The sequence below is a fragment of the Giraffa tippelskirchi genome, chromosome 2 (assembly GCF_054371585.1).
Source record: "Giraffa tippelskirchi isolate mGirTip1 chromosome 2, T2T-mGirTip1v1.2.pri, whole genome shotgun sequence".
Classification (NCBI taxonomy): Eukaryota; Metazoa; Chordata; class Mammalia; order Artiodactyla; family Giraffidae; genus Giraffa; species Giraffa tippelskirchi.
Window position 1 is genome coordinate 128,521,087 of NC_137276.1, and position 18,550 is coordinate 128,539,636.

General features: G+C 36.5%; 1 protein-coding gene across 12 annotated transcripts in view; it reads left to right on the top strand.

Moving 5' to 3' along the window:
• Positions 1-18,550, top strand: part of MLF1 (myeloid leukemia factor 1) — a 31,978-nt gene that overhangs the window by 10,871 nt on the left and 2,557 nt on the right. For 3 of the 12 annotated variants that reach the window (XR_014076959.1, XM_081570660.1, XM_081570661.1), the window contains exons 2-7: positions 271-418; positions 7,000-7,041; positions 13,021-13,104; positions 14,165-14,293; positions 16,299-16,458; positions 18,054-18,192. Coding sequence is in view for 9 of the 12 variants with exons in the window: in XM_081570660.1 (XP_081426786.1) it covers positions 271-418; positions 7,000-7,041; positions 13,021-13,104; positions 14,165-14,293; positions 16,299-16,458; positions 18,054-18,192 (702 nt within the window). In the remaining 3 variants the exon portion in view is untranslated. Of the gene's footprint in view, positions 1-270; positions 442-6,999; positions 7,042-12,991; positions 13,105-14,164; positions 14,294-16,298; positions 16,459-18,053; positions 18,193-18,550 lie in introns of all 12 variants that reach the window. The other 9 variants (XR_014076960.1, XM_081570662.1, XM_081570663.1 and 6 more) reach the window with 4 other exon arrangements.

Here is an 18,550-nt window from a genome sequence, read left to right on the forward strand (position 1 = left end):
ATTTAATTGTAGAAGTTTTCCCCCATTTCAATTTCCCATATTTATACATGCACTATAAGACTTTTAAAAGTGAGAAAACTTTCATTTTAAGATGTAATAACATCCAATAAAGTATCAGAGTGCTTTGCATTTTAAAAATGTGTTTTTTTAACTCCTTTTATCTCTTTAACAAGCATATTAGCCTCAAATCATTCTTTGTAGCATTAAGCTGCTTGCTTATTATTCAAATTCCAACATTTACACTTACATGATTGCATGTATTTTCAATAGTGATTCTTTTATTGCACACCGAGAAAGTATGCGACAGATGATGAGAAGTTTTTCTGAACCTTTTGGAAGAGACATGCTCAGCATCTCTGATAGGAGAGGAAGAGCTCGTAACCGTATGGGACGTGAGGATGAAGAAAATTCCTTGACTGTAAGTTCTTTATTTTAAAGATAGTGAAGAAAAGTATTACAGAAGACTTTATCTCTGATGATAGGATAGGATTAATGTTATAGAAATAACCGTTGTACACAGGAAGGACCTGTTGAAAAGCAGAATTCTTTGACAATGAAGTGTTAACTGTATAGAATTGCACTGTGATACCAAAACTTTTAGCACCATAGGGTTATATATTATAAGCCAGACTTAAGACATTGTTTTCCATGTGAACCATGGAAGGAAGAAAAACCATGATAAGGTTTTTCTCACCTTATCATTTACTCCCATGTCTTAAATTAGGACAGGCATGGAAATATCCTTGCATACAACACTTTTTCTCCTCGCTTTAAAATAGCATCCAAAACTGTAGTATAATGCTTTTTATCTACTGGACCAGGAAAACCCAATCTACTCCTTGGCTACCTTGTACCTTCAAAACTTAGATTAACTTATAAAAGTTAATTTAAAAGTTATTCAAAAGCCTTGTCTTATCTGAGAGCAAAATTAAAAGGTTACAAACAAACAACAAAAAAACTCAGGATATTTATATACCTTAGCTGTTTTCTTTTCTGGTTATTTGTGTTGCTTTTTCAGCCTCAAGAATGGCAGTTCTAGAAGAACAAATCCACAGGAGTTTCTAAAAAATAAATCTCTACAGTTCAAATGTAGAGCTTTGGACCTCAGTAAACATTTTTTAACGTATTTCTTTTTAATTGAAGGATAATTGCTTTATAATACTATGTTTGTTTCTGCCATATATCAACATGAATCAGCCATAGGTATACATATGTCGTCCCCTACCTCGTGGCACTGTCCCCCTCTCCCTACCCCATCCCACCCCCTCTAGGTTGTCACAGAGCCCCAGATTGAGTTCCCTGAGTCATACAGCAAATCCCCACTGGCTATCTATTTCACATATGGTAATGTATATGTTCGCATGCTACTCTCAATAAACATTTTGAATTGGTCAATTGGGAAACTTCCAGGACCTGCCAAAGAAATACTTTCATATTTTCTATTTGCAATAATCTTGTTATTAAATAGAGCAAAATGTTTCAAATACTCTTAAGAAGTTTGATGGATAAAATTACATTTGCCATTTAAATGAAAGTAATCTTCGCATTCTTTTTCACATACACATTATTCCAATATATATATTAATTTCATTCCAGTTGTTTTTAAATTTGTTAATGTGGTCATTATGTTTATTTTTTACTTTTAGGGCTGTAAATTTCCATAAAAGTCTAAAATTAAGCCCAAAGGAAAAAGCTGTCAAAGAGAGCAGAAAAATCAAATATGACATTCTGAAATTTTATCTTTCACATGAGCATTGAAGCATTTTATATATCTGTTATAACCATAGCAAAGAGAGTAGGTCTGTACATAGTGCCTTGTATTAATATTAGCATGCGTAAATGAGCTGCTTGTAACCTTTGTGCAAAAAGTAGGAAGTGACAATTTTATTCCCTTGTGAGCACAGAAAGAAGATCTGTTTATAATTCAGCTCTAAAGTTCTTGGTAAGGCCGCTTAAGCTGTAACTCTGCTGGTTATCCATTAGAAGAAGAAATGTTTCTTTCCTGAGCACCTGTGCTTAAAACAACTGAACGTTTAATGAGCTGGAATAAGAAATATATAACCAATAGAAAGATAAATTTATTTGAAACTGTAGTTTATCTGATTCATAATTTAGAACTATTTGTATTTTAGCTTGCCTCATATTTGTCTTGCCAGTGCAGCTTGAAATCAAGTTTTGGGGAACCAAAAAGCCCACATAGCTGAACTAATATGGTTGCATAAATGTGATGATTAAATAAGGAAAGTCAAGTAAGAAAACAATTCTGAATACAAAAGAAGGCCAAGACCAATATTTGAATGAAAAACTAAAATAGTTGCTACGGAGTCCAGTTTATAGTGGCATAAATTAACTTTTGTCCAAGATGATGAAATAATCTCCCTTATTATTAATCAAATCCCTTACAATTATACAGTGCAAGTGACAAATAGATTCAAGGGATTAGATCTAATAGACAGAGTGCCTGAAGAACTATAGACAGAGGTTCGTGACATTGTACAAGAGGCAGTGATCAAGACCATACCCAAGAAAAAGAAATGCAAAAAGGCAAAATGGTTGTCTGAGGAGGCCTTACAAATAGCCGAGAAAAGAAGAGAAGTGAAAAGCAAAGGAGAAAAGGAAAGATATACCCATTGGAATGCAGAGTTCCAAAGAATAGCATGGAGAGATAAGAAAGCCTTCCTCAGTGATCAATGCAAAGAAATAGAGGAAAAAGAGGAAAACAGTAGAATGGGAGACTAGAGATCTCTTCAAGAAAATCAGAGATACCAAGGGAACATTTCATGCAAACATGGGGTCAATAAAGGACAGAAATGGTATGGACCTAACAGAAGCAGAAGACATTAAGAAGAGGTGGCAAGAATACACTGAAGAACTGTACAAAAAAGATCTTCACGATCCAGATAATCCCGATGGTGTGATCACTCACCTAGAGCCAGACATCCTGGAGTGTGAAGTCAAGTGGGCCTTAGGAAGCATCACTATGAACAAAGCTAGTGAAGGTGATAGAATTCCAGTTGAGCTATTTCAAATCCTAACAGATGATGCTGTGAAAGTGCTGCCCTCAATACGCCAGCAAATTTGGAAAACTCAGCAGTGGCCACAGGACTGAAAAAGGTTACTTTTCATTTCAATGCCAAAGAAAGGCAATGCCAAAGAATGTTCAAACTACCGCACAATTGCACTCATCTCACCCGCTAGCAAATAATGCTCAAAATTCTCCAAGCCAGGCTTCAACAGTACATGAACTGAGAACTTCCAGACGTTCAAGCTGGATTTAGAAAAGGCAGAGGAACCAGAGATCAAATTGCCAACATCCCTAGGATCATTGAAAAAGCAAGTGAGTTCCAGAAAAACATCTATTTCTGCTTGATCGACTACACCAAAGCCTTTGACTGTGTGGATCACAACAAACTGGAAAATTCTGAAAGGATGGGAATACCAGACCACCTTACCTGCCTCCTGCAAAACCTGTATGCAGGTCAAGAAGCAACAGTTAAAACCAGACATGTAACAACAGACGGGTTCTATACAGGGAAAGGAATAAGTCAAGATTGTATATTGTCACCCTGCTTATTTAATTTATATGCAGAGTATATCATGTGAAATGCTGGGCTGGATGAAGCATAGCTGGAGTCAAGAAATGTCAATAACCTCTGATACTCAGATGACACTGCCCTTATGGCAGAAAGTGAAGAAGAACTAAAGAGCCTCTTGATGAAAGTGAAAGAGGAGAGTGAAAAAGTTGGCTTAAAACTCAGCATTCAGAAAACTAAGATCATGGCATCCGGTCCTATCACTTCATAGCAAATAGATGGGGAAACAATGGAAACCGCGAGAGACTTTGTTTTTTTGCGCTCCAAAATCACTGCAGTTGTGAAACTAAAAGACGCTTGCTCCTTGGAAGAAAAGCTATGACCAACCTAGACAGCATATTAAAAAGCAGACGCATTACTTTGCCAGGAAAAGTCTGTCTAGCCATGCTGTGGTTTTTCCAGTAGTCATGTATGGATGTTAGAATTGGCCTATAAAGAAAGCTGAGTGTCAAAGAATTGATGCTTTTGAACTGTGGTGTTGGAGAAGACTTTTGAGGTCCCTTGAACTGCAAGGAGATCAAATCAGTCAATCCTAAAGGAAATCAACCCTGAATATTCATTGGAAGGACTGATGCTGAAGCTGAAACTCCAATACTTTGGCCACCTGATGTGAAGTACTGACTCATTTGAAAATACCCTGATGCTGGGAAAGATTGAAGGCAGGAGGAGAAGGGGACGACAGAGGATGAGATGGTTGGATGGCGTCACTGACTCGATGGACAAGAGTTTGAGCAAGCTCCGGGAGTTGGTGATGGACAGGGAAGCCTGGCATGCTGCAGTCCATGGGATCGCAGAGTTGGACACGACTGAGTGAATGAACTGAACTCAAGATGATGAACCATAGGTGTAGGCTAAGATCTGTGTGTAGCATTATCCAATGGAATGCTCTGGATGATTTAAATGTTCTAAATCCACCCTGTCCAGTATGGTTAGCGACATATGACTGTCAAGCCTTTGAAATGTGCCTAGTGCCACTGAGGATCTGAATTTTTAATTCTAATTATTTAAAATTAATTTTAAATAGCCACATGTAGCTTTGGCTACCTTAATGAAGGGTATGATAATATTCAAAGAGAGTGCAAAGCTTTTAGCTTTTTAAAAAAAACCAACACTGAGTAAAGGACACTAATCACCTACAGGTGAACCTATCATCTTAATTTTTTTTAATTTAATAATAATCTCTTTCAACATTTTCCCAAGAGAAACTGCAGTACTCATCTACCTATTAAATAGAAAGTAAATGGTGATTTTGCTATATCAGATTTAGACCAAACCATTTCATAAAACTTTGAGTTTCATGGAGTTTTATATAGTAAATACTGCTAGGTAGTATTTATTTACCTCTCCCATCTAAACTCAAGTGGTATATATAATATTATATTCAATTACATTATATTGTATCAACTATCTTAGAAAGCTAACACCAGTGAGTTTTTTTTTCTTGTTCAAACTATGAAAACTTTGCTAACCAAGAGTGCTAAGCATTGCCCTAGGGCAGTTGAAGGGCACTGGTAATTTTTAAATATAGGAATTTCATCTGGTTACAGTAGGTTTTCCAAGGAACATTCAGCTTTTTAACCAAAACTCTTCTTTTCCTCTGAATGAGTTATACTGATGAGATATGGCTCTCCTTTTTTCCCCTAGGGTGTGATACATTTGACATTTATGTCTCAGCATGAAAGAATTATGTAAAAGCAAAAATAAATACATTAATTAAAAGAAAACAAAAACAAACAACAGTAACAACAAAAGACCTCTATCCCAACTTGACTTTTCTAAGTCAGTATCCTATAGTTACATATGAAAGTAGGAATAAAAGTTAGAAATTGACTATAGAAGATGGACAGATCAGCTGCCTAGTTTGAAAACAGCACAGCTAAGTAAAGAGGAGGCTTTCTGAGCATGCTAGCTGTTCTATTTGAACTTTTTTTTAATTAGTTTATTTTTTATATTTTAACTTTACAATATTGTATTTGTTTTGCCATACATTGGCATGAATCCACCATGCGTGTACATGTTTTCCCCTTCCAGAACCCCCCTTCCACCTCCCTCACAAAGCTTTTTTTTCCTCTTTTCGTGAAGTTATAAATTTTTAAATGAGTATTTTGATTAAGTAGTGAGCCATATGCTGATGCTTTTAAGCATAGTGGATGAAAATTTATGTTTCAAATATATACTTGATAACCTTTTTCTTTATTTTTCACCCATTTCTTGGCATTTGTCATCTTTATCCCTTTATTATGAGGGAAAATAGAGATTCCTACAAAAGTAGGAAAAACGTCAGCTATGCCATTTCTTTGTACTATTAGCTTTTTCTTCAGTTCATGATTTCTTTATTGGGATGCTTTTAAGTCAGTTGTCCACTTGGGGTCAGTTTTGTTTAAAACTAGATCATTTAATCTGTAAGTTTATTTCATTAGGCAGTTTATAATTCAAGATATGACATATGACCATCTGACAGATTGACAGATAGTGCCAGAGTCAATGTAAAATCTGTTTTTCCTTTCAGTTAAAAGAAACAGGATGAGAAATTTTATTGGTGTACAAATACACTTTGGAGATTACTGTTCTAATTTATTATAAAATTTAAACACAGTTTTCTCTAGTTTTTTGACATAACTTACACAGGGAGAAAATTATCACTGAATGATGATATAATTTTGTTATATACCTTTTACCAAGAAACTAAAAATTTATTTTCAACATTTGAAACTTCCAAGTAATGAAAGTTTTAAATTTATATATGTATCTAAAAATTTATTTTTATTATTCCATCTATTATGCTTAACATTCTTTTTCCTATCAAAGACTAAATATTTTTAAACCTACTATGCATGATCCTTTCTGAAGTCTGTATTTCTTATTCCATATTAGTTCTTAGGAGGTATCCATTAAATTTTTTGACCAATATCTCTTTTAAGCTTTTGAAATGTTATTAATATAGATACTTTTGATTTTTAATTGGTTTCAGGCAAGATTAAATGATTTTTTAAAAATATGGAATCGTTGAACAAAAGAAAGATGATATAATCTTAATGATTATACCTTATGTGTTAATTTTGGTGTGAATTTGCATTTTCTTTGAAAAATGTTTGTCTTAGTCCATAGCAATTACTTTCTCTTTAATAAATACTAGAGTAGTCTTATTTAAAAGAGATATGTGGTCTCCTTGTTTGTCTTCTAGGCTCATGTCAGACTCTTCAATGAATAATAAGCAGATAACTTTAAATATATATATATTGAGCTATTTTTGATAACTTTAAATATATATATTGAGCTCTTTTTGATTAAATGGTTTTATAATTTGGTTAGCTCTGAACTATGTGATTATGTAGTACATTACTTTTTTTTTCAGAGATTGTTGTATAATAAATATCATACCAAAATTAATTGGATTTTTTTCTAGGCAATGAGCTCTCTTGTGCCTTTTGGCAGTTTTGGTGGTATGGTTCGTATCATAAGAGACAAACCATTTTAGCAATATTTTCTGACAATATTTTATTTTTCATTAACTCAAGCACACTGAATCAGCATGCCATCTCACTTTCATAACAGCTTTTAGCATTTGTAACTGAAAACTTGTTTTTGTGTGTTAAATTTGTCTTAGAATGTTTAGGCCTGTGTTTTGTGGAGTATGTCACATCAACATAAAAAAATCAGTTTTCCAAAAGAAAAAGTACATTTTGGTGGATGACGATTCACTTTATTTATAAAAGGGATCCCCGTAGTTGTATTTAAAAGTTGGAGACTTCCACATGCTTATGCTGACTTTTCAAAAAGTGAAAAAGCACCAAACTAAGGATAGACAAGCACATCTGGGAAAGCTCATACTGACTGCTTCTCTAGGACTCTGTTGTCAGTTCAGTCACGCTTTCCTTTCCCATGTCCAAGTACTCTGCAGCCAGCTTTTTCCTCCGACCTCTGTTTTTCTCTGAGCCTTTGGTCCTCTTTTTCTGTGCTGCTAATTTCTAACACACTTAAAGGCAGTCTGGGGAGTAGCAGAGAATAGCATCATCACCTTGGAGCACTTTCTATGCATGCATCTATACACTCATGAAAAAGTTTTTTGAATTCTCTTGTGCTAGACTTTAGCCATTTCTCACCTTAAAATTTGCCTCATAACATTTGTTCTTCCTGATCAGAGTTTTTAGTGGGACAAGCAATGAAGAAAAAAAAACAGCTGCAGCACAGAGTTATCAGTCAAGTAATCAGGAAGTTCAGCATGCTTTGGGCACACAGATAGAAAAAAGCCTGTAAATTAAAAAAAAAAAGAAAAGAAAAGAAATTTAAAAAAAAAGAAAAAAGCCTGTAGCCCAGACCTTTGGGTTAGTGGAGTGGAGGTCAATTAGAGAAGACTTCTTGAGCTTTAAGGATGAATAGGAATTAGCCAGGAAAAGCTGGGAAGGGAGAAGAGAGATCAACACAGAGGAAACAGCATGTGTAAAGACCAGGAGGCTAGGGAGCCCAAAGATATATGGGGTTGTTTGGCCCTAGGGTGTGAGTTGGAGAATAGGTATAGATAAGGATGATGAGGTACCGGGGGGACTTCTTTTGGCCCTGATAAGGTCTGTGGACTTTAACAAAAGAGCAGGAGAAGCAATTGATGAATTTTTGTCAAAATATTAGAAGAATCAGATTCTTACTTTTGAAAAAGCATTGTCCCTTCAGGCAAGAGAGGTATTAGAAGGGGCCAGAGAGGAGGCTAGGAGGCTGATGAAGTGTTCTGAGAAGTATGAGTGATACATAGCTTCTACTCAAGTAACAGCTGTGGTGATAAAGAGAAATAATCTCTTTTGAGAGAGTAAATAAGTAAATGGATAGCACTTGGTGATTCATTGGGTTGTTGGATCAGTAGAGAAGGGGAACAAAAGTTTTATGCTTATTTTTCTGGCCTGAGGAATTAGGTAGATGAAAATGCCACTGCTCTAGAGAACAGAGCATTGGGGCAGTGCCAGTATAAGGGCAGGAGGGTTCAGAAAGATCATTTAAGTTCTGGGTGTTTTGCAGTTGAGGCATCTGTGGGCTATTCAGGTTGATTTATCTACTAAGCAGCTGGATATATAAGCTTGAACTGAGCTACAGATAATTAGTTCATTCATTTAGCAAATATTTATTGAGCCCTCCTATGCACCAGGAGTTGTTTCTAAAGTACTGGGAATATGGTGATGAGTAAGACAGAGAAGACAGCTCTGCCTTCCCAGAGGTTATTTTCACCTAGTGGGAGGACAGACAATAAAGAACAAAATAATTCAGATAGTGAAAGTGCTTTTAAGTGCTTTGAAGGAGATGAAATGGGCAAATGAGACAGGGACAGGTTCACCTGGAGCAGAGATTAGACAGGTAACGTTTCTAAGGAGGTGATACTCGAATGATGAGAAGAAACTAACTATACTGAGTCGGGAGAGAAATTCTAGGCAGAGAGAAGAGCAGCTGTACAAAGTTCCTGAAGGCCTCGAAAGCCCCCTGGAACCTCAGCTCTAATTTGTACCCCTCCCCTTTTTGTCAAGGCATTGGGCCACCCCCATAGCAAGTACAGATACATCTTTTAATGGCTGACAGTGAATTGAGAAGAGACAAAATATACCCAAAACGTGATCTTTTTTCCTTAGGCTAGCTCTTGACTCTCTCTTGAATTATCTCTTAAACAGCGTTGATTCTCAATGTAACGCTGAAGCAAACAATTCACAATATTTCCGGAATTGTGTTGAATCTCTGAGTTCAGTTCAGTCGCTCGGTCGTGTCCGACTCTTTGAGACCCCATGAACCGTAGCACGCCATGCCTCCCTGTCCATCACTAACTCCCTAAGTCCACCCAAACCCATGTCCATCGAGTCGGTGATGCCATCCAACCATCTTATCCTCTGTTGTCCCCCTCTCCTCCTGCCCTCAATCTTTCCCAGCATCAGGGTCTTTTCCAGTGAGTCAGCTCTTCACATCAGGTGGCCAAAGTATTGGAGTTTCAGCCTCAACATCAGTCCTTCCAATGAATACCCAGGACTGATCTCCTTTAGGATGGACTGGTTGGATCTCCTTGCAGTCCAAGGGACTCTCAAAAGTCTTCTCCAACACCACAGTTCAAAAGCATCAATTCTTCGGCACTCAGCTTTCTTTATAGTCCAACTCTCACATCCATACATGACCACTGGAAAAACTATAGCCTTGACTAGATGGACCTTTGTTGGCAAAGTAATGTCTCTGCTTTTAAATATGCTATCTAGGTTGGCCATAACCTTCCTTCCAAGGAGTAAGCGTCTCTTAATTTCATGGCTGCAGTCACCATCAGCAGTGATTCTGGAGCCTAAAAAAATAAAGTCTGGCACTGTTTCCACTGTTTCTCCATCTATTTCCCATGGAGTGATGGGACCAGATGCCATGATCTTAGTTTTCTGAACATTGAGCTTTAAGCCAACTTTTTCACTCTCCTCCTTCACCTTCATCAAGAGGCTCTTTAGTTCTTCTTCACTCTCTGCCATAAGGGTGGTGTCATCCGCATATCTGAGGTTATTGATATTTCTCCCGGCAATCTTGATTCCAGCTTGTGTTTCTTCCAGCCCAGCGTTTCTCATGATGTACTCTGCATAGAAGTTAAATAAGCAGGGTGACAATATACAGCCTTGATGTACTCCTTTTCCTATTTGGAACCAGTCTGTTGTTCCATGTCCAGTTCTAACTGTTGCTTCCTGACCTGCATACAGGTTTCTCAAGAGACAGGTCAGATGGTCTGGTATTCCCATCTCTTTCAGAATTTTCCACAGTTTATTGTGATCCACACAGTCAAAGGCTTTGGCGTAGTCAATGAAGCAGAAATATATGTTTTTTTGGTACTCTCTTGCTTTTTTGATGATCCATCGGATGTTGGCAATTTGATCTCTGGTTCCTCTGCCTTTTCTAAAACCAGCTTGAACATCTGGAAGTTCATGGTTCACGTATTACTGAACCCTGGCTTGGAGAATTTTGAGCATTACTTTACTAGCGTGTGAGATGAGTGCAATTGTGTGGTAGTTTGAGCATTCTTTGGCATTGCCTTTCTTTGGGATTGGAATGAAAACTGACCTTTTCCAGTCCTGTGGCCACTGCTGAGTTTTCTATATTTGCTGGCATATTGAGTGCAGCACTTTCACAGTGTCATCTTTCAGGATTTGAAATAGCTTAACTGGAACTCCATCACCTCCACTAGCTTTGTTCGTAGTGATGCTTCCTAAGGCCCACTTGACTTCACATTCCAGGATGTCTGGATCTCTGAAATGCAGATTAATTCTATTGCTGTCCTTTGCATCCTAAGTGTGAAAGTGTCCGACTCTTTGCGACCCCGTTGACTATACAGACCATGGACTTCTCCAGGCCAGAATACTGGAGTGGGTAGCCATTCCTTCTCCAGGGGATCTTCCCAACCCAGGGATCAAACCGGGGTCTCTGCATTGTAGGTGGATTCTTTTCCAGCAGAGCCACCAGGGAAGCCCAAGAATACTGGAGTGGGTAGCCTGTCCCTTCTCCAGCAGATCTTCCCAACCCAGGAATAGAATCGGGGTCTCCGGCATTGCAGGTGGATTCTTTATCAGCTGAGTTCTCAGGGAAAGATGTATCATATTTCCTAAATGTGTCTTTGTTGTTCTGTTCTATGGTTAGAAGTGAAGTGATGTGACAGTCTCTCAGTTGCGTCCAACTCTTTGCAGTACCATGGACTGTAGCCCACCAGGCTCTTCTATCCATGGATTCTCCAGAATACTGGAGTGGGTTGCCTTCCATTCTCCAGGGGATCTTTCTGACCCAGTGATTGAACCTGGGTCTCCGGCATTGCAGACAGATTCTGAACCACAGGGGAAGCCCACAGACGTTAGTGCAGACTCTAAAGAGGAATTTGACTTTTCTATTTCCTATTGTATGTGGATGTGTTAGTCACTCAGTTGTGTCCAACTCTTTGCAACCCCATGGACTGTAGCCTCAGTCCATGAAATTCTCCAGGCAAGAATACTAGAATGGGTTGCCATTAGCAATAAAAACTCAGTAGAAGGCAGAGATGTAAACAGACCTTTGATAATTCTTTACTGAGTCCCAGAAGGGTACAAAGCAAAAGAATCTCCAGAAGGGCTGAAGTACCAACACTGCTTAACAATGCCTTACATGTAGGAGTCAAAAGACTCCTCCTGCTTGAGCGGGGGAATCCCTGGAACCAGAAACTCCTTCTAACAGTAGACTATGCTTTGGCTGACACACTAGAATGTGTGCTTCACTTTTTGATTCCTCGTGCTCATTCCAGTGATAAAACCTAAAATCAGTAGGAGATTTTTCTAGAGCAGTGTTTCTCTGCCTCAATGCTGTTGCTTTCATGTTGGGCTGGATAACTCTTGTTGTGGGGCGCTGTCCTGCATTCTTGTGCTTTGTAGGATGTTTAACAGAACCCCTTGCCCCTGTCACTGGGCGCCAGTCATACACCCTCCTCAGCTGTGACAGACAAAAATGAGTGTAATTATTGACAAATGTCCCTGTGGGGTAAAAATCACTCTTGGCTAAGAAACCACTGTTCCAGAGGAATTCTTAACTGTTCTTGGAGAGGAGCACACCTCATGCTTCAAGGGTATGCCCTATTGAGCGATCAGTGATAGGCAACAATTCCAAGACCTGTTAGTGAAATGAATCAACCTCCATAACTTGGCACCAACTCGGATGGAAAGGCTTACCTGGTGGCTCAGACTATAAAGAGTCTGCCTGCAATGTGGAAGACCTGGGTTTGATCCCTGGGTTGGGAGGATCCCCTGGAGAAGGAAATGGCAACCCACTCCAGTACTTTTGCCTGAGAAATCCCATGGATGGAGGAGCCTGGTAGGCTACAGTCCATGGGGTTGCAGAGATGGACACAACTGAGCGACTAACACTAACGCTGATGGAAAGGAGGGCTGGCTACTCCAGAGTCAGCTTCTATCAGCCATGTGGTCCTGCTGGAGATGACACTGTTATCTTACACTCAGGTTTTATTTATTTGCCTGGTGGGATATACAGAGGTAAGAAGGAAAAATTTGAAGACTCGTCTATGCTAAAGCTGTGCCAGTCCAGAATATACCACTCAGTATTTAAATAGCAACCAAATTATGTTTTGAGCAAGTTGAATGATATGTATGTGTATATTTATCTGTTCTTGCATGTATATTCATGTGGATATATACACATGTATGTATGCATGTGTTTATAGTGTTACAGCTTCGTAACCCTTTATATGCTGGCTGTCTAGGATTGTGTGTATGCTTCAAATTTTTCTTTAACAAATCATGTTCATTGTATAGTCCTTAAATTATCTTTGCCTGGTTGATCACTGCATGAGATCCCACAGCAAAAGTCAAGAAAAAAAAGAAATTCAGCTGTTTTGGGAAGGTGGATTTGCTTCTTTTGTGTTGTATTTATAGTTAATAACATACTTCCTAATGTCCTGTAGCATACAGATGTCAACCCTTTTCAGGCAATGGACCGAATGATGTTAAATATGCGAAACAGTATGCAGGAATTACAAAGAAACTTTGTAAGTACTAAAAGATGGATGAGAACGTTGTTTTCCATTATTGGTACCCTATATTACAGTGGCTTTCAACCATTTTCTAACCATAGTCCCCAGAAACTAAAAAATATATCTTACATCATGACCCTACTTGTGTACTGTATATATTGTGCACCTGAAATGAAAGTTTCATGAGAAAAGGATCATGCTGTTTACAGTGTCTATTGATATTTTCTATTTTATTTCATATTTTAAAAATCCTGCCACAACCTATCAAAATGATCTCATAACCTACAAGTTTGATAAATAGCATTACTTAAATTTTCAAAATAAAAAATTCAACCTCAAAAATATTTATTTTGCTGAAGGTCACTATTGTAAATGAACAGTTTATATGAATTTAGATTTTTTATTATGTATAACTTGTCTACTTAAAAAAAATTATAGCATCTAAGTTATTAAGTTTTAGTGTTTAAAAATAACTCAAAATAGAAATTTTAAGAGTGATATTTAGAAACTGGATTAGAGTCATATAGTCTGAATACTTATAAACTAGTACTAATATTCTTACTTTTTTACTCATAACATTAATCATAATCAAAATAACTTGATTCAGTATGAAGACCAACCATATTATTTTAGTCATCAAGTTTGAAATCTAAGAATCATCTCATAATGTCCAAATCTTGGACATTAGAAATGTAGCATTGGTACCCACAGAAGGTATAAAACTTCTTGGCATATGGTTAATTGGCTCAACATTGGCAAAATTGCTCGCAAAAGTTAACCACTGACTATAAAAGTATCACATGCTTCAGGGCATAGCATCTATAAACTTAAGCCTTGAAGTCTTTGACCTCAAAGATTTGAGGAATTCTAAGTGAATCACAAGAGGAGTGTGAATTGGTACCTAAAATGGAAGGTTAGGGCCTTCATGGGGGTACCATTTGGGAACATCATACTGATCGTATACAGTATCTTTACTAGAACTTACAGCTAGTGTTGTTGCTTATCTGAATCTTCTGACATTAGTTCTTCATATTTGACTGAACTCACTGGATATACAATTTATGTTTATCTCCAGGATCACCTTTCAATGGATCCAAATGGACATTCATTTAGTTCTTCCTCCGTGATGACTTACTCCAAAGTAGGAGATGAACCGCCAAAGGTTTTCCAGGCCTCAACACAAACCCGTAGGGCTCCAGGAGGAGTAAGTACTTTCTTGGAACTTTATAAAGTTATGGAATGATAGATCACCTATATCAAATTTTAACTATTAAGATTTGACCTGGTACTGGTGCGGTAAAGAGAAGAGGGAAGAAAACACAAAGCAGCGTGAAAAGCAATCAAGTTGACTGTGATTTTTTTATTTTAAGGCATTCTTTGTCTCCCCCACTGAGATGGTGCAGGGTCCATTCTGGACCTCTGCAATGAAGGGAACAATGCAATAAAATGTGTCACACAAATTTCTGGTTTTCCAGTGCATATAAAAGTAATGTTTATTCTATTCTGTTGTTATTAAGTTTGCAATAGCATTATGTCTAAAAAAGCAATGTACTCACCATAATGTAAAGGCTACCCACTCCAGTATTCTGGCCTGGAGAATTCCATGAACTGTATAGTCCATGAGGTCGCAAAGAGTCGGACACAACTGAGCAACTTTCACTTTCACTCACTTGTCTCCCCCACCTACCTCCATCTGTGCCCCCAGGTGCCTTTTTTATTTTTAATGTCTATTGATGTTTATTACCTTTACATGTTGACAAAGGAAGTAGACACTAAAGTCTTTGTTTCATGAAATAAATGTCTACAGTTAGTTTATATTCAAAGTAAAAGAATTTTTTAACTCATAAAATATTTCAAGTGTACGGACAGAACATAGAGAATAATATAAATACCCCATATTACTTTAATTCAGTTTAGTGAAGTCATAATGCTTTTCTCTATTTAAGTTATCTTTTGTTTTCTTTTTAAGCAAAAATGCAGTTAAAATTTCCAATATACTCCTCCCTCCTTGGTCCCTTTTCCCTTTCTCCCTCCCCAAAGAGAATCATTTTCTTATACAGGCATACCTTATTCTACTGGTCTTCGCTTTATTGCACTTCACAGATAAGTTGTATATTTTTGCAAACTGAAGGTTTGTGGCAATCCTGTGCTGTCAGGTGATAGTTAGCAATTTTTAGCAATAAAATGTTTGTATATTATGGTATGTTCATTGCTTTTTTAGACATAATGCTACTGCAAACCTAATAACAACAGAATAGAATAAACATTACTTTTATATGCACTAGAAAACCAGAAATTTGTGTGACACATTTTATTGCACTATTTCGTTCATTGCAGAGGTCCAGAATGGATCCTGCACTATCTCTGAGGTATGCCTGTACCTGGAACTTATCACTTTTATGCACGCTTTTATGATTTCATTACTTATGTATGCTCCATATACAATATAGTAGTGAATCATTTTACAGGTTTCTAAACTTTGTATAAATGGTTTCCTAGCACACGTGACTTTGCTCTGCAACTAGACTTTGCTCAGTAATTGCTTCTGAGATTTGTTCAAGTTGATATGTGTAGCTCTGGTTTCTTTATTTTAATTTCTATATAATGTCCAAAATATGAATATACCACAGTTTTAAAATCTATTTTTCTAATGACAGATATGTAGGTGTTTATAATTTTTCACTTATTCATCTTCACAGCTGTCTCCTTGTGCAAAAAGGAATACTATTGTTGGATTGGAGGAGGTGTGTGTCCTCATCCTTACCTAGAAATTACCAACTTACTGTCATGTAGGGATTGAAACAGTTGACTCCTACAGATTTTGGTTTGAGAGTTGCCACTTCTCCATTTATTCATTAGTACATATAGTAAGGAAAATTAGGGGTTGCCTGTGTAATGGGTGACTTAAATGAAAACAATATTTAAGTCATTTCATGACTGCTGAATAATTAGTTGCCCTTACATGTATTCTTTTTTTTAAATAATTATACTCGTTCTGTTTGTCCTAGACATTTTAATTTTAAGCCGGTCAGGAAACATCAGAGAATTATTACCATAATTTTACTACAAGTCGGTAGTGGAACTAAGTACCCATTATTTTTAGAGCAGTAGATTTATGTTCTTACCTGTATAGGTAAGTAGGTTCTGAGGAGTTTATATTCTATATTTGTATAAATAATAACTAATTTTTATTTTCTTCATTTTCACAGATAAAGGAAACCAGGAGAGCATTAAGAGATTCTGACAGTGGGCTAGAAAAAATGGCTGTTGGTCATCACCTCCATGACCGAGCTCATGTCATTCAAAAGTCAAAGAACAATAAGACTGGAGATGAAGAGGTCAATCAAGAGTTCATCAATATGAACGAATGTAAGTAATCAGGAAAAATGGCATTCTTCCTCTCAAAGTTAAAATAGCAGCTGTACCCGTAGAACTTGGTGAGCATTTTTTTAATAGAAACATTTCATGTGATGTCCTTTCAGGCAGTTTATGAATTGTATCTGTAGGCAATACATTATCAACCCAGTAATAAAATTGTGGTTTCATTGTTTCATTGTAGATCTGTTTTTTCATAGTGATTTTTTAATGTTGAGTATCACTTATTTTTTGTTTTATACTTGGAAAATGGAATCTTTTGTTTTTTAGTAAAGCTGTCATTAGTAAAAATGAGTTTTTATATATTTGTGGTTATCAAAGAAGTATATTTGAAAAGCGTAAAAAAGTACAAAGAAATAAAATAAAATTATCTATAATTCCAATCCAAAATACTAGTATTAATGTTTTAGTATATATATTCCTAATAGTTTTATGTATATATAAACATATAAACACACATACTTTTCTTTTTCAAAATTAGTGTTTACCATCTATATAATTTACAATGTGCTTATTTTAATTCCCAACTATAATTGTGAACAGCCATCTATGGTGTTACTTTTTCAAAAACATTCTAAATGGTTACCTAAAAGTTTTACCATGAATTGGCCATAATTTACTTAAACTATTCTGTATTGTTGGGCACTCAGGCCTTTGTATAGGTAAGATTTAGATATCTGATATTGTTAGATAATATATATAGATCAAGCTCATCTTTTCCACTTCCTGTATTTTCTACTCATTCTTTAATGCATTCAATTCTTTCTAGTGTCCTAACTTCTCATTATAGTTTTTAAGTTATATTCATTTCCTGTTTTTAGAAAGTATTTTGAATAAAAATGTTTTATCATATTAAAGAGTTTTAATTATTGCTTCATTTTAGAAAAAGAAATCCTCTTAAGATTGGAATTGGAGAAAATTATTCTTATGCAATGAGATGAAAGCCACAACGTCTTAACCTTTCTTTAATTTTAACCTTTGCAATTTGGTCATATTTAAATATATACAGAATACTTCACAATAATTAACATATTGAAGAAAATTTTGGCAAAGTAACATTGTTGTACAGGCAGTCTGAAAGAACAAATATGTCATTTACTTATCATTATTATAGAATTTAGCTTACCTACTTCATAGCAACATAAATGACTAACCTATCTTAGGAAACTGGAACAGAAACTTGTGAGGCCAAATGATGTAGTGAAATCGTGAGATTAATAGGAAGTGCTAGCCCCAGGAGGAGTGTCCTCCAAGTACAGAGGAAAATTGGGATCACTGTGAGATGACCCAGGAAGAAAGAAAGACTGTAAGTCAGCGTCACTGGGTCATGGGGTCCAGAGATAGAATAACATGATATCCAGGCAGGTATGTGAAAAAAAAAGCTCATCAATAACCAAATTACCAGCAGGAATAGGAGAGGAACAAATAGAAAAGGAAATATCACTCTGAGTCAAAGACCTTTATATTTGAAGCCATTTGCTATCTCTACGGTTAGGCCGATGGAAACACCAGGGAATGTGTGGGGAGCAAAGCAGTTACTGACAGTTGACACCTTACTACTTACCCTTTCATTTTGATATTTCGTGTAGGTGATGCTCATGCTTTTGATGATGAGTGGCAAAATGAGATTCTGAAGTACCAGCCAAGGGGACAATGGCGCAATCTAGATAACTCTAGGATGCGAAGTGTCGGTCATGAGAACTCAGGATCCCGAGAACTTAAAAGAAGGTAAAAGTTATTTCTAATTAAATTGTGTTTTTTAAAGACAAATTACAAGGAAAGTTATGTAATTTTACCTCTGTTATCAGAAAGTTTTGATTGATGTCCAGGTGGTTTGTATCAATGTTTTGTGAAAGATGTAATCATTTTAAATTACATCTGATAATTCCAACACAAATTTAAATTTGAACCTGAAACCCAATAATATTTTGGGATTGTATGACTAGTAACTCACTAGCAAATTATGCTTTAGACAGTGGGACTAAAATCCTCCTAAGGGAAAGTGATATACTATAATGCAGTTATTCTTATGCAGCAGATTCTCATCTGGAGAGAGTAGGAGTTGTACATTTTGTACTAGGTAAAG